The sequence below is a fragment of the Anoplophora glabripennis genome, unplaced genomic scaffold (genome assembly GCF_000390285.2).
Source record: "Anoplophora glabripennis isolate ALB-LARVAE unplaced genomic scaffold, Agla_2.0 scaffold958, whole genome shotgun sequence".
In the NCBI taxonomy this organism is placed as follows: domain Eukaryota; kingdom Metazoa; phylum Arthropoda; class Insecta; order Coleoptera; family Cerambycidae; genus Anoplophora; species Anoplophora glabripennis.
Window position 1 is genome coordinate 127,367 of NW_019417032.1, and position 25,493 is coordinate 152,859.

At 34.4% G+C, this 25,493-nt stretch overlaps 1 protein-coding gene across 1 annotated transcript in view; it reads right to left on the reverse strand.

Moving 5' to 3' along the window:
* LOC108915291 (lachesin-like) overlaps positions 1-25,288 on the reverse strand; it is a gene marked incomplete at its 5' end in the record, with an annotated part of 141,306 nt that extends 116,018 nt beyond the window's left edge. The window contains one exon of the mRNA XM_018721280.1: positions 25,127-25,288. Within this exon, the coding sequence (XP_018576796.1) occupies positions 25,127-25,288 (162 nt within the window). The remainder of the gene's footprint in view (positions 1-25,126) is intronic.
* Between the last annotated feature and the right edge of the window lie 205 nt (positions 25,289-25,493).

A 25,493-nucleotide genomic window follows, 5' to 3' on the forward strand; every position in this document is an offset into this window, starting at 1 on the left:
CGTATGTAAAGCTAGTATTTTACGCATGGTAGTTATAAAATAAATAACATTGATAATATTAAACGTACAGGAGTCAGTATAATTCTGAGAAAGCATAGTATCTAAAAACGAACACGATCAGAATATAAAAGGGTTGCTATCGGAACCTCTGGAGTGCGACGCTCAATTGTTTTTCTATAAAATAAATTAATTCCTTTAAACATTAAACCCATTCATGGAGAAAACGTATTCCACGGCGTATGTAAAATTAGTATTTTACGCATAGTAGCAGAAAAACTCAAAAATACAGTGGAAATAAAGCAGGCTTTCGTTTCATACTACTCGAACTGTGTCAGATTTTACGCATAGAATTGCTGTGTAAAAATACGCAGCACTTATTAATTTCTATAAACAGCGAAATGACATCCAATATGAGTACAACAGCTACTGTAACTGTAACAAATTAAAATATATACATTTTTGTACTAGTGCGTAAAATATTTACGCAAAAAGCTGTACTTTACGCATTAAAGTCAATTCAGCATTAACGCATGCAAGACAAAGTCATAAGTAAATAAGTCAAAACAGATCTATACTCTAGACTGCGATCCAGTTACTTTATAAAAGAAATTAATTTTCTTAAACATTAAAACTGTACACTAATGCAACAACATATTATGCAGCGTAAGCAGTCAGAATTTTTACGCATTGTAGTAGAAAACCTCAAAAGTTCAGAGAAAACAAAATCTAGTAGGCCTTGGTTTTAGACTGGATTGTGGCAGATTTGACGCCGTACCTATAGAATGGTTTTGTAAAAATATGTCACAAATATTTGGCTTATTAATTTCAAGCTCCGTGTAATTTTTCCCGAATCCGTTCCGTCTCAAACTTTTGGGTTTGTTTCGAATTTAAACACAAGGCGTAGAAGTCTGATGAAAAATTTCATGTTTAAATTCAAAATTCCATGTTGGAACTCAAAATTTCTTTTCCTAGCTTCCAAATTTTTGTCTGCCCTAAATTAAAGCATAAAGCATAATTTTTTTAATATCTTACTGAAAATTTACTGTCCGTTTCAGATTTCACACAAAATTTTAAAAGTTTTAAGAAAAAAAAAACGTTAAATGCAAGACAGTGCGATAATTAAGGGCATTAGGCTTTAGTGTGACCCAGCATTATCGCCTAACGTCTAACGCCACTAATAATGACGATGATAAATTAGCGGCTAAGTCGTGGTTACACCTACGTTTAATGCAAGATAGTGCGATAATTAACGGCATTAGGCGTTAGTGTGACCCAGCATTATCGCCTAACGTCTAAAGCCATTAACAATGGCGATGATAAATTAGGGGCTAAGTCGTAGTTACACCTACGTTTAATGGAAGATAGTGCGATAATTAACGGCAGTAGGCGTTAGTGTGACCCAGCATTATCGCCTAACGTCTAACGCCATTTATAATGACGGTGATAAATTAGCGGCTAAGTCGTGGTTACACCTACGTTTAATGCAAGATAGTGCGATAATGAACGGCATTAGGCATTAGTGTGATCCAGCCTTATCGCCTAACGTCTAACGCCATTAATAATCACGATGATAAATTAGCGGCTAAGTCGTGATTACACCTACGTTTAATGCAAGATAGTGCGATAATTAACGGCATTAGGCGTAAGTGTGACCCTAGCATAATAGTGAAAGTTTTTGTACAAAATGGACCACCACAATAACCCGCACAATAGTAGAAAAATTCGAAAGTGCGGTGAAAATAAAATATAGCAGGCCTTGGCTCCAGCCTGCTTGAATTGTGTCAGATTTCACGCATAGAATTGCTATGTAAAAATATGCGGCACAAATATTTGGCTTATTAATTTCAGGTTCCGTATAATTTTTTCCGAATCCGTTTCTGTCTACAGCGGGGCGAAATGATATCAGGCTGTGCCGAGTTAAGGGGTAGCAGTGCCTCGCCAGCCTGTTAAATATTGCAACAGCTAATCTAACGCCGGGGTCGGACCCGAGCGCAGGCGCTGGCTCGCTCTTTGCGCCCCATCAGTTATGCAGATAAAGTGTGAAAAGATGCTAGTCTTTTACTTCTACCGTGATGTTTATAATTGCCCGGTTTAATGACGAAACTTCTTCATTTTATCAAACTCGCACGGACCCCGGCCACCGCGTCGAATATGCCTTCTCCTTCAAATCTTAATAATGATCTTTCTTACGGCTGCTTAAAGTTGTTATGTTAAATAATTTACTGGTGTACATAATCCCTTACAGCATAGAACTTAATATAAAAGTCAGCTCTATCGCTTATTCTCTTTTGCCGCTACGGCGCGCAACGTATACATTATACATAAATTCTCTATTTTAGTTGTGCACAGGGAAAAAGTAAAACTACAGGAATTCTGGACACTTTGTAACAACTGAATTCGCAAACAGAGCTATATCTTTAGGGCGTGTCGCTATTGTCTAAGCTTTATTTTATTTCTTTACTCGAGAAAGTTAAATAGTCGTTTTTTATCACCACCGAATTTTAAGTAAGATTTAACACAGTTCCTAAAACCGGTGTTAATATTTCTGAAAAAAAATCGACCATACCCGTATACTATAAAAATGGGCCAGTGATTCATATCCAGCATTTAGACTAGTAAGGGAGATGCGGGGTGCAAGGGACAAGATTACATAGGCGTACTACTTGAGAAGGGGTCTACCACCACCCACTTACACCTACCTGATATCCGCAGATATCACACTGTATCACATACAGGCTCGGAAAGTCCCCATGGTTCATCGGCCGTTACGTGAGAGCGATAGAGTAAGTCATAGAAATCCATGCGATAGAAAAGGATGGCTATAATGAAGGCGTCTCACAGTCACCGCCCGTATCGCCCTTCCACTTCCACTTGTAATTCAGCGACCGGTGGTCATCTTTGTTTTCGTCGTTTGCCTCTTCTGTAATAGATGTCACTACTTATACAATTCCGATATGTTAATACAATCCGTTAACAGAGGGCAGCACAATTTGTCTAAGGTAATGCCAGATCTACAGATTCTTTTGGAATTGGGGAATAGGGAATTTTGCTTTATTTCTTGGGATTTTTAAGTCATTTTAAAAAGTATACTTAAATAACAACTAAATGAACTTTAAATGCAGCTGAGCACTATACTCCATTTGAATAACTTCTCAGTAGGGGAAACAAGGTCACTAGATTTACAAACAGAGGTAGCCACTAGCTCCTGTAAAAAGTTTTCTTTGTTACGCGTTGTGCTGCCCTCTGTTAACGGATGGTATTAACATACCGGAATACCGAAGTCGAAATTGTATAAGTAGTGACATCTATTAAAGAAAAGCTAAACGACGAAAACAAATATGACCACCGGTCGCTGAATTACAAGTGGAAGTGGATCTTATTTGTGGAAGGGCGAAACGGGCGGTGACTATGAGACGCCTTCATTACAGTCATCCTTCTCTATCGCACGGACTTCTATGACTTACTTTATCGCTCTCACGTAACGGCCGATGAACTATGGGGACTTTCCGAACCTGTATATAAACGTGCGATACATTAAAATCAAATGTTGTACTCTTGAATCAAGAAAGAGATTTTTTGAGTGCACTGATAACTTTTGTTGCTAAGGCTGTTTTAATTAATTTTTCGCACAACTTACGGGAAAAAAGAACCTAGATTACCTCGTATGACGTTTATTATAAATAAAATAAGAATATATAAGAATTCGAATAACAAAATCAATGATTACTTTAATGTAAAGCTAATTCAAGCAAATTTTTTTTCTATAAAATCGTATCGGCATTTTAACTGAAGAGCGGAGGCTAACATGCGCTGCCCTTCGTAAGCGTTCGGAACAGGATCGGATTCTGCTTAAATTTGAACTGTTCACGGTTTAATTTTGTTGCTGTTTTGATTATTTTGGATTAATTTGCTACTGAAGTGGCTAAATAAGAAAAAAATATAAACATACCGCAATTTTATAGCTTGATGAGGTCGAAATAACATCAGTTCTTCACATAAATTTCTTTCATACGGCCTTCGTTAACAAGTTACGGGCCCACAAAGGTGAAAATTTAGTGATCGATAACACATGCGTACAGCTTGTTTTTGATGTTGTAAGAGAAACATCATTATGCCCAGAACGCCAGGGACGGACTATGCCCAATGGTTAACAACCCAGAATTTTTGCATAGATGATAATCGCAATCTGCCTGTATCAAAAGTTTCCTTAATAATTTGCGAACGACAATACCCTCTTGGTTCGACTCTAGGTTTTTTGTGTGGCTGTGTTATTTTGCAAAAACTCCAAACATCAATGTCCATTCAGATGTTCCTCAAAAACATATGGACCTATTCAATTATTACCGGCTATTCCTGCCCATACCTTAATAGTGGGGAATAATTTAATAGGTCTATACGTTTTTGTGAAACGTCTGAATGGACATCGATATTTGGAGTTGAATACTTACTTCAGTTTATTCCTGTTTTTTTTTTATTTTGTATTATATGTAAAGTGTGTTTGTCAACGGCTTGTACTTCTCTTTGTGTTGACTGCTAAAAATGGTGAACCGGATTAAACATGAAATCACTGCCTATTATTTTGAGATACGACTTGAAATTTCAACAACGCAGCTCTCTAATGGAAAAAATCAAAGAATAATCGTTTTTCAGATTCAATAGATCGTAAAAAAATAGAAGAATTAGACGAGGATATTGTCTATTAACTATCAAAAACAATTTCACTGGTTTTGAGAAAATAAGAGGCGACTTTTATATCGTGTCTTCCGCGTATTTACGTTATTTACATTTCCGTTCGAGCTACTTGAATGTTTTATTTTCGGTTGATGCTTTAGTGCAGAGGTCATATATTTGTCAACCTCCTGTCACATTCACGGTTAGACGCAACAGATCAAACACGTATTACATTTTATGTATGAAACTTTTTTGTAATACACGTATGTACACACAAACCTATACAGGATAGTATAGTTTATGCAAATAATATGGGGATTTCAGAACTTCTACGACAGACAATGCCTTCAGATAATAAAAGCTTTTTTTAATTTACTAAAGTTCGCTGGCTTAGTTTTCTTAACAAAATTAATAACACTGCTGTTGTACACTTCTTTTTAGTTTATTTTTAAAATTTGTTTGTGTATTCGAAATTTCAGACCCCAAGTCTGAATTTTCAATTCGACCCTCCTTTTCAATTCAAATACAAAATTAAAATTTTATTCCAAAATGGCAATCAGAAATTAAGATTTTCGTGAATTTAAAATTTTTCGTCTGTTTCAAATTTAATTATCAGATTTCGATACAATGCAAAAAATGGACTTGAAAATTTTGTTTCTAAACGAAATATGTTTCTTGAATTAAAATAGCAAAAGGTTTCTCTATTTCGAATTCAAATACAAAATTTTAGGTTTTAAAACGAAATTTTGAATACGAATAACATTTCAAGTTGGAACTTGTTTGGATTAATCTGAATTCTACATTTTTATTCGAAATTCCAAATGGAACTGGAAATTTTATTGGTTGACTTCAAATTTTCACGTCTGTTTCGAATATACATTAAAATTGTGAATTTCATGTTGAAATGACATTTCATGTCAAAATTGCTTTCTTAAAATTTTTTGTTTACTTTAAACAGAAATATCTAATTTCGGAAAATTAGGAATTCAAAACGTGTTTCAAGAATTTAATTAGGAGGTTTTGAGAATTAATATAAAATGTTATTTAAATTACAAGTTGAAATTTGTTTGGATGGTCTCAATTTTAAAATAATTCAAATTTTCACGTCTGCTTTGAATTTAAATTGAAATTTTGATTTGGAGTTAAAAATGTTTTAAAATATTCGTACATGAATCTGAAACTTATCTGTTGTGTCAAACTTAATTATATTAATTATTATTAATTATAAGTTTCCACGCGAAATTTCATATCTGAATTCAAAATTTCATGCTGGAATTCAATATTTCTGGCCACTTTATTTTTTAGGGTCTGTTTGAAATGTATACGTCAAATCCCTGAAAATGTTCATCTTTAAAGTAAAACCTTTTTGTCTAGTTCGATTTAAAATATAAAATTTCAAGTTTCAAGGCTAAATTTTGTATTTGACCAAAATTTTCACGTCTGTTTCGAATTTAAATTCAAATTTCGTGTTTGAGAATTTTAAATTATAATATATTTCATTACTAAACTAATATCTTTGTCCACTTTTTCAAAATTCCAAGATGGAATTCAACATTTCGTTTCTGAGCTTTTTTGAAATTTTGAATTCGCACCAAATTTCTGAAATTGTTTCAAGTTTTGACAGTTCATTGCAATAAATCCAGTTTGCCACTACTTCCACTAGCAAACATAATACGACGTGATAGAATTATAGTCTTTCCGATCTCAATTGAAGACCAAAGAGTTAGGCACTATGTAGCAAGTTCGGTCGTTACACAGGCATAGAAATATTTGAAAAACTTGTTCCCATTGTTATTTAGCCATACCCATATGAGATCTGGTCGAACTAAACGTGGACTGGTAGAAATGTAGACGCCTAGTTGAAGAATGCGGCGCGGGGAAACGGCACACACACACAGCCGCACTGGGCGACTGGGTCATAAATTTTAGTTGTCGACAAATTGCCTAGCAATGCAGTGCAGCAATGTAAAATTTGGTGCAATTCAGGTAATTTTAACTTATTATAGGCACCTTCTATTAATCATTCATATTACAATTGCGAAAGGGAGAAATAAGATGAATGTTTTGTTTACTAATATTATTACAACATAGCATTTTGGAGACCTTTTGAAACGGAACAAAACGAAATACCGCCAGACAATATTGAATTAGTAGAACCAGTAGTTGATGAAATAGATTTAGAATTTAAAAATACGTAATTCGATGGACAATTTATAATTTATATAAGGAAAATTGGGTACATAATAGAAATTTTCTACACATTATATACAAATTATTATTTTTTTTACTTTTAGCAGAAAACTTTTTTAGGGACGCTTATGAAACTCATTAAATTTTATTGCTAGGCGTTTTTATACATGTTCAACTGACTTTGGAAAGGCTACACCAATAAATGACAAATAAAAAAGTAATTTTGGATTTATAGGCTACGTTTTATAATTATTTTACGATTACGCTAGCAAATACAAAGTTTGATTTTTAAGGTAATATTTCTAAAATTATGAAACCTTTCCTACAGTATAATGTGATGAGGGGGCAGACTAGTGAAGATTAACCGCATTTAAATACACTTGTTTGGGCCACAGTCAATTAAGCCACTTCTGTTTCTGTCAGATCTGACCAGCCTTTCCCTTATTATATACAATTTTAATTGAAATTACCGCAACACGTTTAACGCCCGATAACCACCGTCCACGTTTTATTTCAATTCCACTGCACAATATAAAGCAGTACGTAAGTACTTTTTTGTTAATACCATTTGGGCTGCATTTTCGATTCGAGCTGATAACACCAGAACACAAAAAAAAAAAACATGAACCAGAGGGTAGACCCCACTATTCTTAGGTTTTTGGAGTCGCTGAAATATGACCATAAAAAATATTTCAATTGCCCGTTTTCCCGCTAGCACCCCCTGAAGGGGGTTAAATTCTAAATTTTCGTACAAAATTAAGATGTATCCGTATTTCTACGTTTTTTTGGGACGCTGAAACCGAAAATGACTACAAAAAATGAATTTAACCCCTCTCTTATCCGCTAGCACCCCCTTACCACCCCCTTGAGGGGGTTGAATTTTAAACTTTTGTACAAAATTAAGATGTATGTTTGTTTTTTTTTGGGACGCTAAAATCGAATTATGATTTCTGTCCTAATCATAGCCATGTTTATTTTGCCTTTTCACTTATTCTAGACAAGATACTTTAATTTTTTTTTCGTTTGCATTTTGTTTTCTCTTTGATTTTAATGTTTTTGCTCTTCACCGACCAGTCTTATTTACGTTTAAAAGATGAATCTAATTTTATGCCTCCGGAATAGAATTTATTCCGAATCTACTTATGCTACTAAGACACCTCCACGCGGTGAAGGCGGATAACAGTTTAACTGGCTTAGAAGATCATTTGAAAGCAAGAGAGTAGAAAGAGGTAAATGCCGAATCGTGAGAGGCAAGGGGACTCACGTTAATCAAGCACCCAGAATCGTGAGAGGCAAGGGGACTCACGTTAATCAAGCACCCCGAATTGTGGGAGGCAAGGGGACTCACGTTAATCAAGCACCCCAAAGGGAACAGAAACCTTCACGTCGTTGTTCATGGGTTGCGCTAACAACCAAATCATAAATACATCTAAGAGCTGATATTTCTGTTCGTGAAGTATTGACGTTTATAACATAGGAGTTGGAGGCACTCTTAAACTTGTCTAATTAACAGGTAATCGACTTTGGATCGTTGGTATAGTGAGCGCTAAAGTTACTCGTGATGTCATTGACGAAAGGAATAACAAACAGTGGGCCAAGTACCGCTCCCTGAGGCACTTATGATGTTTACTTAAATACATCAGATTTGCAATTACATGAAACATTTACTGATGCCAAGATATGTTCAAAATTCAAGCTTGCATAGCGGTACATCGTGAGCTAATTTAACAAATGTTTTGGAGAAGTTTGTGTAAGTCCCTTTGATCCAAAGTTTCAGCGATAAATTGGGTAACACAGGCTAGATTGGATACAGTAGACACAAGTTTGATTAAAAAGTAACGGAGTATATATGCTACAACCTTTTTTTTATTCTGACGACCATCGGTGTTTAAAGCTTTTTGTATTATTTCCTTGACGCCATGTACGATTTATCGCCGTTCTCTTAGCCGGAATATTTTCCCCTTATTAAATTTTATCTTTAAACCTTTTGTTACTCTTTAAACTTTCCATTTTGTTCCCAGTTAGAGATGAGGATCCTGTGACAGTTATGCTAACTACATTCCCCACTGTTTCTGAATCTTAAGTGGCTTGAATGAGGTGATAAGAGTTGACCCTATTTAAGACATTTATATATTTTAGTGGTTTATTGTAAACTCTTTTGATAAATGAAAAATATGGTACATTTATACGGGACGTTCAGTAATTGGTGTTTATAATAAGTTCATTAGATGGACAAATTTTTTCGGCGCGGAATTGAAGACGTTCTGCAGAACGCGATGCCTCTCCAGCGTTTTGCTGGTGTTCACCGTAAACTAACATATCAATAAGTCATTTCGTTTATTAATTTTTTTTAAATTACTTAGGAAAGTTAGGATTTTACTTGTGGCAGGCTGAAAATACATTTCAGACGGTTTTTCTATTAGTTTGATGAATGGGTCGTATAAGCCTTCTTTCAAAGGCCGTGTAAGTTCCCTCCACAATTGCTTATACATTTCAACGACCACCTTAGAGGGTTAGGTTAATTAATGCAGTGTGGTAACTGCTTTGCCGCTAACTTGGTTAAATTTATATTGCAAACAACATCAACAATATGCAAGATAGTTAAGATAGATAGTTAAGAACTTGTATAGAGGCCCTTATAATATCCGGAATAATCAATGGCTATGTTTATGTATGCGTACAAGGTGTTATCTACGTAAATGTCCGTGGTTTCGGATGTTTGGGAACAAAACACCGGAGGTAAAATTTCCAAACGTACAGTATTCCTAAGCAAATGGGACTTGAAAAAATTAATTCGTTACTGCTGATAGAATATGCGAGTGTTTGAATTAAATTTTGCAAAAATATTTTCCAATGTAGCAATATACAGGGTGTTAATGAACTTATGTCAAATCAAAACTCTTTGCGCTACAGCAACAAATGTTCGCGGTGCGAGGGCACGTCGTTAAGGATATCTCGCACGGTACACTTGACAAGCTCCATGGGCATTTTCGTTTGCTTCGCCATAAATTATGAGCATATAATATTCGCGACTGCTAAATAAATGCGCCATTTTCAAAAGAAAACTTGAAAATACGGATATTAAACGTACTCTCGAAAAACAGCACAGCAATCACTACAACAATGTATTACAAACTGACTTTCCAATACAGTCTGGCTTCATTCCTTGCAGGAGGTCAATGTACTAGTGATTTGTGATATATTTCCTTACTATACCATATTCCCAAAAGGCTTAGTTTCCGATCTACAGGGTGTTAAAGTTTTAATAAAAAAAATGCAAATTTATAAATATTGCGGAAACCGCTCACAATATTTTAATGAAATTTTACAGGCTTTGACAGTTAACAACAATACATGTTTTACGATAAAAATATTGTTTTCAGTTTCACCAGTGGCGTGCGCATAGGCACGTTTATGGATATTTTTAAAGAAAAAAATGATACGCCACCGATTTTTCTTAAAATAAAAATTATTTTTGTATTTCTTGTTCAATTTGGAAGAGAAAAGGCATCTCGATTGTTTTTCTTATAACTCATCGTTTTCGAGTAAAAAAAATTAAAATCGATTTACTGCATAGCGTAATCCGATTTCAATATTAATTTGAAAAGTAGCAGAAATTATGCACTTAGTTTTTTTTGTACCAATTTTATTACGACACGTTATTACTACCCGCAGTTCACATCAGTCTGAAAGCTTCTTCATTTAATTAGAGATTAGATTATGTTATCTGTAATTTAAAACTCTATTAACTAATCTTTAGTATTAAATGAGTACAAAACTCGTTAGGAAATGAAAAAAAATTACTTATAATTAGTATGTTATTATCTTTTTCTAATTAGTAATTACTTAAGATCTTGCTCAAAATGAAGTCCCCTTATAATGCACGCACGTGCCCTCAAAAACGAGCGCACAGCCAACTTGCTAATTTCTGTTTAGATAGTGAATAATGAATCTAAAAACTGATAAAAATTTTTTAGACTTCAGTCTTCAATTCAATCTCCTTAAAAATGAATTACGCACCCTTTCAAATACTCTGTTGGGATATAATCGTATTGCAACAATTTTTTTTCGTTCGGGTCTGGCTGGCATGTGGTACCTACGTAAGTTTTGGATTTTTTTTGAAGTTTTTAAACTCTCGGTTTTGATTTTTGAAATATTGTGTGGTTGATAGTAATTTTTGTATTAATTAACGATAAACAATATGTAACATTTGATAAGAAAAAGGCAGGAAGTAATTTGGAAAGTGTAGACGATCTGAGTGGACGTTCGAACACTTGTTACGCTGGCTCCGTTGGGGGTCCTATATCGAGGTCCGCGTCAGAACCTAGAAATTGACGTTTCGGAAAGAGGTCCCTCTGTTGATTGTGGACGTCTCCCAAGAGTTGTTGAGCCGGAACTTATTTTGATGAATGGTGACCTTAAGGCAGTGTTGTAGTACAAATTTCCAAATATTTAGACTTATAATCGGATGCATAGGGGAAATTCGGGAAAATTCAAAACTTGGGATCTTTCTGCTTTTCGTGGAAGGTAGTTTGTAATTGTTTGTTTATAGTTTGTGCCCCGTGGATTTTTTGAAGTGCTGTTGAATTCTTTTCGAAACTTGGGAGAATTTCGAACTGCTTTTTTCAGTTTGAAATTTTTGATTAGGTTACGCGTAACTATTTTTACAAAAATAACCTTTCAAAACAGAAAATGAATATATTTACAAAAGTGTAGTAAATTTAAATACATCACACTAAATACAATTTATTGTTAATGTACCAGGTTCGGTCGCTAGGCAGCTATTCGGCACTGAAATATTTGAAAAACTTGTTCCCATATTTATTTAGCCATACCCATATACAGGTCTGGCCGAACTAAACTTGGAGGTGGTAGAAATGTATACGCCCAGTTGAAGAATGCGCGCGCGGGCAAACGGCGTACAAACACAGCTGCACTGGGCTACTGGCCATAAATTTCAGTTGTTGACAAATTGCCTAGCAGTGCAGTGCAGTAACATATTTCAAAGAAAATGTAAATGTTTTCTGATATGTCATAACCAAAATTTACCATCAATATAATAAAATTGTTTGAGGACATAAATAATTAAAATATGTTTCTACACATTATATAAAAATTAATATTATTTTTACCTTTTGTAACAAAGAGGTTGGCCGTTGGTAATGTAAGCTGACCGTTGGAGTAGACTGAACGGGGAGTACGTGATTGGGCGGTGGCAGTCTAACACGTTTGGAGACATGAGACGGTCGTCCCTGCGATAGTTGTTTTCGAATAGTTTATTAGTTTGTTATTTGGTGTTAATTGTTATTTCTCTGGATAGGTTAGTTTGGATAATTATTGTAGTTTGGTGGTGGTTACTTTTGTTAGTTGGGTGAGTACATTTTTATCAGCTGCAAGATTTATGTTGGGCCGATAATCTTCAGGTGTTTGAATTGTCGGTGTTAAGAATGATCTTTGCCCAATATCATTTATGTCAATATAGTGAGTTAAGGGTCCCCTTGCACCCGATATTATTAATGTATTAAGTGGGTTAAATGTCCCAATATTATTTATGTATTGAGTGGGTTAAATGTCCCGATATTATTTAATATTATTTATGTATTGAGTGGGTTAAATGTCCCGATATTATTTACGTATTGAGTGGGTTAAATGTCCCGTTATTGTTGAAGTGGATGAAATGTCCCGATATTGTTGAAGTGGGTTAAATGTCCCGATATTGTTGAAGTGGGTTAAATGTCCCGATATTATTGTAGTGGGTTAAATGTCCCTATATTGTTGAAGTAGGTTAAATGTCCCGATATTGTTCAAGTGGGTTAAATGTCCCGATATTATTGTTGTGGGTTAAATGTCCCGAAATTGTTGAAGTAGGTTAAATGTCTTGATATTGTTGTTAAGGGTTTCTCTCCATGTATCTATTGTAAGCCCGAGGGGTTCAAGGTTCCAATATTTATTTTCCTACTGGGTCATGCAACCTTTTCTGCTTATCCATGCCTCGCTGAGTATCCTGTCGGGGCGAACATCGCTTATGATCCACACGTCTTTGTTGGGACTCTGAATTCTGGCTCGTCATACCATCACATTTTGTATTCTGCTCATTGAAGATTTGATCCGTTGTAGAATAATTGTAATATTCTCGTATTTCTCAATAAACTTGAAAAAAAAAAACTCCCCTGACTTTGTTCTTTCTTACACTTTAGCAGAAAACTTTTTTAGGGACGCCTATGAAACTCATTAAATTTTATTGCTAGGCGTTTTTATACATATTCAACTGACTTGGATAAAGACTATAACGTGTGACAGTAATTGTATTTTATGTTTTACAGAGATACAATTTTTGAGAGCAGTTGCAACTAACTTCGTTCTCTTATAGTTCGCGACGTCTACTAATAAAAGTCATAGTTAATGCAAGAACAAAAAGCTGATTAGTTCGTGCCCCTTGGCGAAGCATTCTCGTTATGGTGCAGAGAGGAACGTACTTCCATTTTAAATAACATAAAATTCGGTTAAACATTCGAGTTCCATTTTAGCCGATTATTAATTCATCTATCTGCTCAGCGGTTCTAAAACGTAGAATTAAAAATTTTACTGCTGAATTTACGTCGAGTGTGGAGTACTTATTTCTTGCCTTTCCGACCTCCAACCGCTTGACCCTTATCTAGTATCGTATAATCTCGCACATAAAAACCAGTAGTAAAGTATATATTATGCCGTCTACGATGCCACTTAGATAGATTAGTATTCATTCTCAGTGCCGCTCGGCCTATAACACGAAAGTGCAGGCTTTTTATTAAGGGTCTAATTTTTATTTAATTCCTAGGATGTGGCAAGAACATGGCCATGTCTATCATGGCACGAAACACATTTCCTTAAAAGCCACTGAAGACACACACATCTGCCTGTTGAAATTGAAAGACTGCACAATATTATCATTTCTGACAAAATACAGGGTGTTAGAAGCTTGACTGCCTTGGAAACTGGAAAACAATTGTCTGGAAATTTACTAATTGTTTACATTTTTGTTATTCCGTAGGATAAGACTGCCGCGTGCACACGTGGTGTGCACCAGCTGTGTAACATTAGTGGGACCAAAAAAATTCGAAAAAATTTGTTCCGAACTTGATCAAGTGGGTGGCTTATGTATTTTGATATGTTGAATCAAAATCTGAAGTCTATTAAGCTGCATCCCAGCTGGATTTTGCAAAAATCACAAAATAGTAGCGAAAAATCGACAAATATCACGTTAGTGAGCGCAAAAAATCGAAAAAATTTTTTCTAACCTTAATCAAGTGTGTTTCTTATGTATTTTGATACGCTGAATTCGAGTCTGAGGTCTATTGGTTGTATCGCCCCACAGATTTTGCAAAAAACGCAAAATAGCGGGTCAAGGACTGAACCCTGAGGTGTTTCAACATTTTTTTCAAGTAGCAACAATTTCAGACAATGTGAAACTACTATAAACAAATTTCGTAAATTTGTTGCTCTAAATGTCTAAAAAAGATATTTATTTTTACCAAGTTTCAATGAAATGTAGGTATTATTATTATTATTATTATTTGTTTTTGAGAAAAACACAAGGCAATGGGCATGTGATTTTTAGGAAAACGTGGTTTTACTTCTTTGGTGTTTTACCAGTCTCTGAATTTAGGGAACTCGTTATCAAACATTGAAATTTTGCGATTTTATTGCAACGTCTTAAAAAGTGGATACGCTAAGGGATTAAAAATTTTGCTAAAACTTGCGTTCGGCAATTAAAAGTAATTTTAAGTTTTCCCACGTATACAAACGAATGGCTGGTACATCGACAACTTGTTTTTAATATTATTCATGGCCTAAATCCCAAGTTGAACATTGACAAGTTCGGATACTTTCCCAAGTTGTTTGACCTATACAATTTGGCTCTCGACTTACTTGTTAATTCTTTTGTTAGCCCAAGGGATTCTTCTTGGAGACCCGAAAACGCCCCTCCGTTCACTTGTTTTAATAATCAAACATGGGTTTGAGACAACCCAGTTAAGCCGTGAAGACATTGATATTTAAAAAGTCAATAAAATGCCACGCTTTTTTATAAATTTTTCGCTTTCAGTGTTTATCTTCCAAATATTCTGCATATTATTTACTCATATTAGAAACTATGTAGATGCGTAAAAGCAAATATAGTGACGCCATCTATTTCTCACAATACCGCAGAGACAAATTGAGGTTTTCAATCATTTCCAACATTTCTGCCTTGTTTGCAATAATAGACATTTATCTAGTATTCCATGACATCGTTTATTGTCGCACAATATTAATTTGATATATTTTATGACTGGAGGTTTTTGCAAATAATATATACCAATTTGATGAAGAAATAGAAGAAGATGCTGATGAACCTTATATAAATGAGCTAGACTCGAATAATAATTTATATAACGAGCGTTCAAATAAAAACGTGGTCAAGTTGGTTCTGAAAATTTGGACGTAGGGCGTAGCGTATAGCAAATGAACTAAAACGTCATCTGTCAAAGCGCTATATCGCCGCTATCAATTTGAATATTTTCGTTTTAAAAAGCGTTTAAAATGGTGTTTTCTCAATGGACGCAAGATTGATGAAATATGGAAGTATTCTATTGAGGAATGTCTCATAGAATTTCAAAATCAATTTCCCGGCGTTGTTGAGTACAAAATTTTTCAAAGTGCAGTTCAGCGTTGTATTAATGTTTTTCGTGAAACGGGCAGTGTAACAAGAAAAGAAGGAAGCGGCCGACCTAAAAAGCGGACTGAAGAATTAAAAGAAAATGTCCAACAAATAATGGAAAATGCGCCAAGAACTTCTGTACGTGTTTTATCACAAATGGTGGGAGTATCAGTCGGTACCTGCCACACAGTGTTAAAAAAAGATTTGCGTTTGTTCTCCTATCGTTTAACTTGTCAGCAAGAACTTCATGAAGTTGATTTTCCGCGACGGGCTGTATTTTGTGAATGGTTTTTAAACAACTACGGTGAACTTCATAATATCACCTTTTTTTCTGATGAAGCCTGGTTTCATTTAAGTGGTTACGTAAACTCACAGAATATGAGAATGTGGTCTTCTGAAAAACCAGATAACTTTTTTGTCGAGGGCCCTCTACACGCTCAAAAAATTGAAGTTTGGTGTGCTCTTAATCGAAGGAGGATTTATGGACCTATTTTTTTTAATGGTACTCTTACTGCGCAAAGGTATAGAGAAGAAATTATCGCTCCTTTTGTTAACCAGCTGGAAGAAAATGAAATTACAAACTTTTACTTTCAACAAGATGGCGCAAGGGCACATACGGCAGGCGAGACGATGAATATGTTGAGGGAAGTTTTCCAAAATCGACTAATAAGTCTCAATGCTGAACATGAATTTCCACCGAGGTCATGTGATATTACGCCGTGTGATTTCTTTTTGTGGCCTTACCTTAAAAACACTATTTTTGAACTGCCTATTCCTGATTTAAACCATCTGCAGGCTCGAATTATAGACAAGATTCGTGAAATTAACAATACCCCGAGCATCTTAGAGAATGTTTTTAATTCTTTGAGGAACAGGTGTGAAAAGTGCTTGGAACAAGGAGGGGGGCACTTTCAGCAGCTGCTTTAATTTATTGTTATAACAAGGAGGGGGACACTTTCCGCAGCTCCTTTAATTGTTTGTTATTGTTATCACGATTATTCTTTAAAATAAAGTTATATAGTCATGAACGTTATTGAAACTGACAGCTGCTATACAGCTCGTTGAGAAATGAGGTTAAGTTGGTCGCTATAAGCTACTCCCTACGTCCAATGTGTCAGAGCCAACTTCGACCACGTTTTTATTTGAACGCTCGTTAGAATTTCTCAACATCATAAAATTTTTTATATTTAAAATAAAATGAAATCATTAACTGATTAAAGTATTGTTTAATATTTAAAAATGTATAAAAACACTTAAAATTAATTTATATTCAATAAAAATGTAGTATAATGCTTTTTTTCTAAGATAATTTGATTTTAAAAATGTATTTATATAATTATTGTTTAAAGTAAGCAAATTAAAAAGCAATAATTGTCAATACGTTAATAGGTCGATAATTAACAATAATTTGCAATTGAAAATGTGATATTTGGACTTTTCAGCTCGCGAGACATCGATTAAAAAAAAAAATCGGACCATTAGAAGCCGAGATAATCGCGATTTTGGACGCGCGATTTCAATTTCGAGTCAGCCGGAGTAGCCGAGCTCTCGACTCTCCCCACCACTACCTCCCATACATTTTTCGTGAATTTCATGGTCGGTCCAATAGTTTTAATCGACATTTTATATGGGTTGCAGAAGGGCGCAAGTTTTGCAAATTCACCCCCGGAAAGTACTCGGAATGACAAAGTCATTTGTTTAAAAAACAGCCCTCCAGACCTCGCATTTGTAACTACAAATGCCGATCAACTTTGATCGACTATAAGTCTGGAAGCAATTAACGAATCACCATGTTTTTTTTTTAAGAAGCGTATTTCCGAGTACTTTAAAAGCATAATTAAAAAAATATATATTATGAATTTATAAAGTTATTCTATTTGTTTATAAGCCAAAAATTATACATATCTTTAAACAATTACCACGGCTCTCCTACGGATCGGATTTCAATTTTTCTGGACGCATTTTAAACTTTGAGTGCCCTTTTTTATGTGATAAAATATTCAAGCATCTAGAAGTCTTAATTTAGGCTCAGTTAAATTTGCAAAAATTTAAGTTTTTTTTCAAAAATCTGGATTGCAAAATTATTACTCGATGTTAACGAAAATTGGTGTGATATTACATCAAAAAGATTTTTTTGGCCAAGTACAAAGATCCTACCTATAATATAAGTATTTTCAAAAAAATCGGAAAAATATTGTAATTTTTTTCACTTTTCTTTGTTGTTTTTGCTATATTTGCAATAATTATGTTGTATTTTTTATTTGAAAATAGGTATATTTTGTGTAAAATTTAATTACGAATATTTTTTTCCTCTTCAATTTTTCTCTAAAATGAATAGTTTTTGAACTGCGTTGAAAAAAAGAGAAAAAAAAATGGAACTTTTTCCAATTTTTTCACTATTTGTTTAATAATAAGTTTAGCACAAGTTTTGAAGCGCGCGCATAGTGAAATTATATTTTGTTATATCACTTTGGAGCCATTAAAGCAAATATTAGCGATACTATATAAAACATCCATACATGGGGTAACAAGACATAATTATGTGTGTGTTGAAGTTAATGGATTTCTGTCAAACTCCACCACATCCTCAGGGGCACCTCAAGGATCGCACCTAACGCCTCCAATGTTTATAATTTATGTTAATAAATTAAAGAATACCTTAATTACTGGTTAGGATATATGGATACGAGTTTAAACTAATTTTACCAATTCGTAATTTTACTGATTTTCTAAAACTTCAGGTTGATGCTTTTGTAACTTTTTGTAAAAATAAAATATGTTGCTCATAATTTCCGGATAAGAATGTCCGTCGCCCATTCTATCGCACAAGTTTTATGCATGCATGAAAATCGTACTATTCCATTGAAAATGCATTAATGTGCAGCACCCAACAATGTCGCCACCATCTCAATTTACTAACTTTTAGTATGTCATTAAGACGTTGCTACATAGATGAAAACTTCTAGTAGAAACTAATATGTCGAGGTTGCAACCTAATTTAACCCAGCTGCAGGCTATCGGGGCAATTTCATTCTGATAGTGATGAAAAGGCTGTAGAATTGCACAAAGAAGCTGACACTAGGTACAGAACGATTCAAGCAGATAGCTTGAATATCGTTTCCTTAATTTTAACAGAATGCCGCTATTTTTTTACCTCGCTTTTGAATTGCAATCGCAATTCGCGGCATTTAGAATAAATTTGAACTCAGGTTGTTGTTTTATTAATTCTCTATCTAAGAATGCGCCAGGGAATAATACAGAGTGTCACCAAAATGTTTGGCTAAAGATTTTACAAAACAGAAAAACTGTACAAAAATGATTTTGTTTAGGAAATTTTCGTTCCGAAAAGGAGAAGAGGAATACTTTGTGTCCCATTCTCTCATAGCTCTAATAACATCAATAATATAAAAAAGTTTTTACTTTTCTTGTCTACCTATAATTAATGCAGAAACATATACCTGATACATTGAAATTGTTAAATAATGCAATCATACAAAGAAATATCTCTATTGTTCTGCGAATGAAAATATTAATATATTTACAGAAAATATGTCGCAACATAGTACTATTATGCTATTATCACATCATTATTATCATTATCTTATTATCATTATTATGCTATTATCATCCTTGACTATTATTATCCTATTATCACCCTTGAGATTATCCTGTCACCCTTGCATTATCTTGTCACCCTTGACGTTATCCCACTGACCCTTAACATTATCCTATTGACTATCATTACTTTATTGACTATCTTACTAGAAACTGGTACAATATAAACCCTCTTCCTCTAAAACTAAGTAGAACTAGAGTCAGTTTTAATTACTATTGCGTGCGCTTTTTTAATATGTTACCTGAAGCAGGTCCTTGCATAATACTATAAAATGAGAAAAAGGAATTTTCTTAAAATGAAATCTATTTACTCATTTGATGATTATTTTAATGATGATTTTGTTATATTATAAACAGATATTTCTAAGACGTACCGTTTCGGTGTTAATTAATGTTTTCTTGTTTAATTTGGCTCAATTTTTTTTAAATGTCAAGTATCTGTTTATCAAAGTATGTCTATTTCAAATTTTATTGGAAAAAATGAAGTTAGGTGACGCTTAGATCAAATAGAACACCCTGTATATCGAAAACAATTTTTATTAAAAAAAATGATTTGTAGCAACTATATAGAACTTTTATATTATGTTACAAGGAAAAATATGTCGAAAAACGGGTAATTTTTCGCACTTTTTGTATGTTGGTTGTTCCCCTGAATTTAGCAATAGGTTTTTGGAATAGGCAAACTCGGATTCTTATTCTACATAATATTTGGGATTTTTCTGTACAACAAAATAGATGACTTCAAATACAAACGCCTCGAATGCTCTGCCGCCTGGATTATAGCGTTTTATGTTTAGGCAAAGAAAATCAGGAAAATGCTACAATTAATTTTTTCAAAGATATAAATCAATAAATGCTTTGACATTTTTATATTTTATTGGTACAAATTAAAAAATGCATCTAGAAAATTTAACATTACAAAGTTGCAGATTGTTTAAGATTAGAAAATATTTTTCCAGACGCTTCCAACGATTACCATTCCAGCAAGCAGAGGGGTTGCAATGGACAAAATTGCTACCCATGTGGTACCAGTACATCCACAGAAGAAGCTAGGGGTATCTTCACTTACTTCATTGCAAGAATCCGCAGCGATCTGATAGCTGCTGATGATGGAAGATGGAATATCCCCGTTGCTAACACGAAAATAATTCGGAATATCGTCCGGTTCAAAACTTTCGTTCACCACGGGGATTTTTACTGTGAAATTTTCCACAACCTGATCACTTGAAGGAGCACTCTCACCGTCACCAATAATCAATACACCTTTCTCGAGAAGGTCAAGCGACAATTCCTCAGTGCAAGTGTCGCTTACAGAATCCGACTTGTTTTTCTTTTTCAATATTCCTTTTTCAACCAGATCGAACAGCAGCTCCTCCACACTGGAATCTGAAGCATTTTCGTTTTTGATCAACGCTTCATCGCCAACTAGATCACATAAAAGTTCTTGTATGTAACAATCGGCACGTAGAAATATCTCGCTGTAATGTGACGTATCCTTGTCGACTGTATCTGATGGCGTCCCAACAGAATCCATTGGTTCAGACTCGTTGATAACTTCGTCAAGACTTTTAACACAACCGATGATGTCACAGTTATCAACCATGGTGTATCAGTTACAACACATCAGTCACTCGCGCTATATGTCGTCTAGAAGAAAATAAATGTACCGCAAGATGCATTCGATCCCCACCAAAATCAAATTGCAATGCAATCGAATATTCGACGGCTGTAATAAACCGATAAACGAAAAGAATGCATAGTCAACTGATGGTTTTGTTATCGTTTGTTCAGGCAAAAGCATGAAAACAAATACCATCGTATCGTTACAGATGATTATTTATATTATCAACTTCGTTCGTTCCTAAAACCAAAACATTACAAATTTCTGTACAGGGTGGCACGCAAAGTGACCGTTACAATTTTTCATTTTAAAGTAATATGGACAAAGTTTATTATCTTCGAATTAATTTAATAAATTATAAATATTTGCGATGAAGTTGGAGATGGTAATAAAATATTTTAAGATTTCTTCTCGAGGAAGAGTACCGAAAATGCATGAAAGGAATCGACTAATACTGCCGCCGTACTGGATATTTTTATTATATGACCTAAATTGTGCGTGATATTCCCGCGAATGTGGTTGATAGTGAACAAATTCGAATATTTTAACAGAGAGTGCACTGCCGGAAACATATTAACTGACACGGTGAAATTTTAGAGTAAGACTGATTTTTTCCTACATTTTTTTCCTAAATTTTTCCAAAATTTTCCTAAATTTTTCCTAAATTTTGTCCAAATGTCATAAATCATGTCCAAACGTCCTTAATTTTGTCCAAATATATCATTTTCGTGGTACTTTCAGGCGACTTGAATACGATGCTATTAGTAAGATTTACCCATGACCTCGATATTTCTCAGAATATTCACTATTTGGGTGAAAACTGGCCCAAATATAGGTCAAAATTGATTTTTTTTCTAAATTTTGTCCAAATAATCACTTTCGTAGTATTTTGAGGCGTTGGGCACGATGTCATTAGTTAAATTTACGCATGACCACGATATTACTCAGAAAATCGGCTATTTGAGTGAAAATTGGCCCAAATACGGATCAAAACAAATTTTTTCCTAAATTGTGTCCAAATATATCATTTTCGGAATATTTTGTGGCGCTATACACGAAAATGATATATTTGGACAAAATTTAGGAAAATATCAGTTTTGACCCCATATTTGGGCCAGGTTTCACCCAAATAAATATTGAATTCTACTAATGGCATCCTATTCAGCGTCTCAAAATACTATGAAAATTATATATTTGGACACAATTTAGGAAAAAAAACAGTTTTTGGGCCAGTTTTCACTCAAATATTGGATATTCTGAGAAATATCGAGGGTACATTTTATTAACAGCATCGTGTTCAGCGCCTAAAAATAATACGAAAATGATATATTTGGATAAAATTTAGGACATTTGGACAAAATTTAGGAAAATTTAGGAAAAATCACTCAAATATTGGATATTCTGAGAAATATCGAGGGTACATTTTATTAACAGCATCGTGTTCAGCGCCTAAAAATAATACGAAAATGATATATTTGGATAAAATTTAGGACATTTGGACAAAATTTAGGAAAATTTAGGAAAAATTTAGAAAAAGAAGTACCGAGATCATGGTAAATTTTACTAATGGCAACCTATTCATCGCCTCAAAATACTACGAAAATTATATATTTGGACAAAATTTAGGACATTTGGACAAAATTTAAGAAAATTTAGGAAAAATTTAGGAAAAAAAGTACCGAGATCATGGTAAATTTTACTAATGACATCCTATTCATCGCCTTAAAATACTACGAAAATGATATATTTGGAGACAATTTAGGAAAGAATTATGTTTTGACCCATATTTGGGCGTCTTCACCCAAAAATTTCACTTTTCTCGGAAATTCATAAATTTTAACCATAGGATCGTGTTCAGCGCATTTGATTTTTTTTTGTGTGGCTGTGTTATCGACTGTAATATCCCGCAGAGAAATAGTTTTTTCTGTAATACGCAATGTTTTAGAGTATAAAAGATGATTTCAAACGAGAAAAAAATTGCCAAAACTCGGAATTAAAAAGTGCTTCGTTACCACAGTACCTACCAGCACTTGTTGTTACCCAGCATATGAACCACCCTGTATAATGCTGGCATATAATACGTGCGCATTAGATTGCTGTTATAAGATACGTTGTCCTTAATTAATAATCAGCTACAGCAAATTTATTTTGAAATAAAGACATGTTACTTATTGTTTCCAATTTTGAATATTTATGTTTTTCTTTCTTTAGATATATTATAACGGGAATTTGCGAGATATATACAATAAATTAATACAATAGATGCGGCGAATCTATGAATTTGATTGACTCAAGGTGACATACAAATATTCCTGAGCCGTTTTAATACGTACTATTTTTGCAAAAAAATATTTGGGTAAATTACTAATGTTTTCATTCTGTTTTTATGATGAAACATACATTATTAATAAAACAATGTTTTATTTATTTATTTATGTTCTAACTTCTACAGCCAAATACCATTTTGTTTTAGAGATATAGTATGTTATAATATCTTTGAAGACAATGAGTATACAATTGGTATACAATTTTTTTTTGCTTTTACGTTATTAAAAATTTCATTTAGAGAAGACTTTGCGGAATGTAACCGTACAAACTTTATTAAGTGCTGCGACTAATGTAAACTTAAGCAAAATATGATCGCACTACTGGTGTACAGGGTGATTCAACTAAGTACACAAAAAGTATTCTTCGTAGAGATTAAATTTTACTTTAAGGGTCCGTAGTGTTTGTTTTTTAAGTTTTTTGTCTTTCCGATCTCAAATGAAGAACCGAGAGGTTGGCAGTATGCACCAGATGTAGCTGACGCAGCAACTCGGCATTGAAATATCTTGAAAACTTTTCCCCATATTTATTTGAAATTGTTTTTTTTTTCTCTTCATTATTTTATTTACACCTTTATAGTTAGAAATATTTTTCAATCTATTAATTTCAAGTAACGCCTCTGCTATCATTGAGGAGTGCCCTCATGAGTAGACAATCCTGACTGCAGCATCAGGTTATTTCTATCATTTTAGTGTATTGTCATCAGAACGGAACAAGCATGCAAAATTTCAAAGTCGTAAGTTTAGAGCCGAAAAAAGGAAACATTTTTTATTATTGATATCCAATAACTAATCGATTCCACCCCAAACGGGACCTCCCCCCTCCTTCCTAGTCAGGATCAAGGTCAATTAGAGGTCAGATTGAGAAAAAGTGCATTCAATAAAAGGATCTCGGAGTTTACGTTTTTTGGGTAGCTGAATCTGAATCGGAGGTAGTTCGTCTGTATCAGGCCATTTTAAGGTTGTTTCAAGGACATCTCAAGGTCAAATCGAGAAAAAGCCGAGCAATCAAGTCCGACTACATGTTATACAGGATTTTGGGGCCGTTGAGTTTGAATCCGGGGTCAGTTTGCCTGTATCACGTTATTTGAAGGTCGTCTCAAGGTCATTTCAGGGTCAAGTTGAGAAAAACTAAGCAATTAAGTTATTAACCACCTGTTATACACGTATTTGGTATTGCTGACTTCAAACCTGAGGTCAGTTTGTCTGTGTCAGGTCATTTTAAGGTCATTTAATAAATAAATAAAGGTTCAAGGTTATTTCAAGGTTGATTTGAGAAAAAGGACTTATGGTAGGGACAGTGAGAGACGATTTCAGACCACTCTTGTTTCCGACCGAAGCTGGATTGATATCGGGCAATATTGGCTAGTATGAGGTAATAAGGAGGAAGGTAAGGGTTCTTGTTATACGGAGTAATATGCGTGTATATGGTAAAATGGCTATAGGGTAGAGTGGGTTAGTATGAGAGAATACACCGTTTTATGGAGGAATATGGGTGGATTCGAGGTAATATGAGGAAATACGAGTTTTTCTAAAGTTTATATAGGTTAATATGGTCAGTTCAGTCTTCAGTTTCCAACAAGATTCGGTGAAATACAGGGAGGTCCAAAATAGCCCCTCACTAATCGTACCGTCTTTTTTCTCAAATCAACCTTGGAATGACCTTAAACCTGATTTGATCCATATAAACGGACCTTGGATTCAAACACAGAGACTTCAAAACGGTAAACAATTTCTCGTTTTTTTTTTCTTGGTTTGACCCTTAGATGACCTTGAAATAACCCTTAAGTGACCTGATGCAGGCAAACTAACCTCGGATTTGAGTTTCCCGTTTGGGGTGGAAAAAGTTAATAACAGAAAATGTACACTTTTAAAAATGATTTTGTAAGCGTATCGGGCCAAGAATCGATGTTTCCAAAGGAATGAAATAAAAACCAAATTTCCCTTCCACTTCGCACCCTTGCGGAATTAAAATCAAAATTCCGAATACACACATAATTGAAAAATTTAACTCTGGCTGGCATTTACCTTTCTTGCGGCGTTCAACGGATATTGCTTGGCCATCTTCTCGCCTCCACATAATCTTAGGCGTGGGAAATCCATCCGCCTTACACGTCAAGCTGATATTCTGGTTCTCCCGCACTGCAACAGTGGATTGCGTGCTCTCTGTATCGATGATGTTCGGTGGAACTGCAAAAGAAATCACAATAAACCCTTTATGCTTTAAATTATCGGCGGATTCCATTCTTATATTTTCAATTCGAAACTTTTGTGTTACCGCGGAACCGAGGGGCACACGTACTTTAACTTGATTGAACGGCCTAGTGGGCTACTACTATAATTTCTCTTCCTTTTTGATTTAATATTCTCTCGGGGGGATTTTCCTTGAGCATTT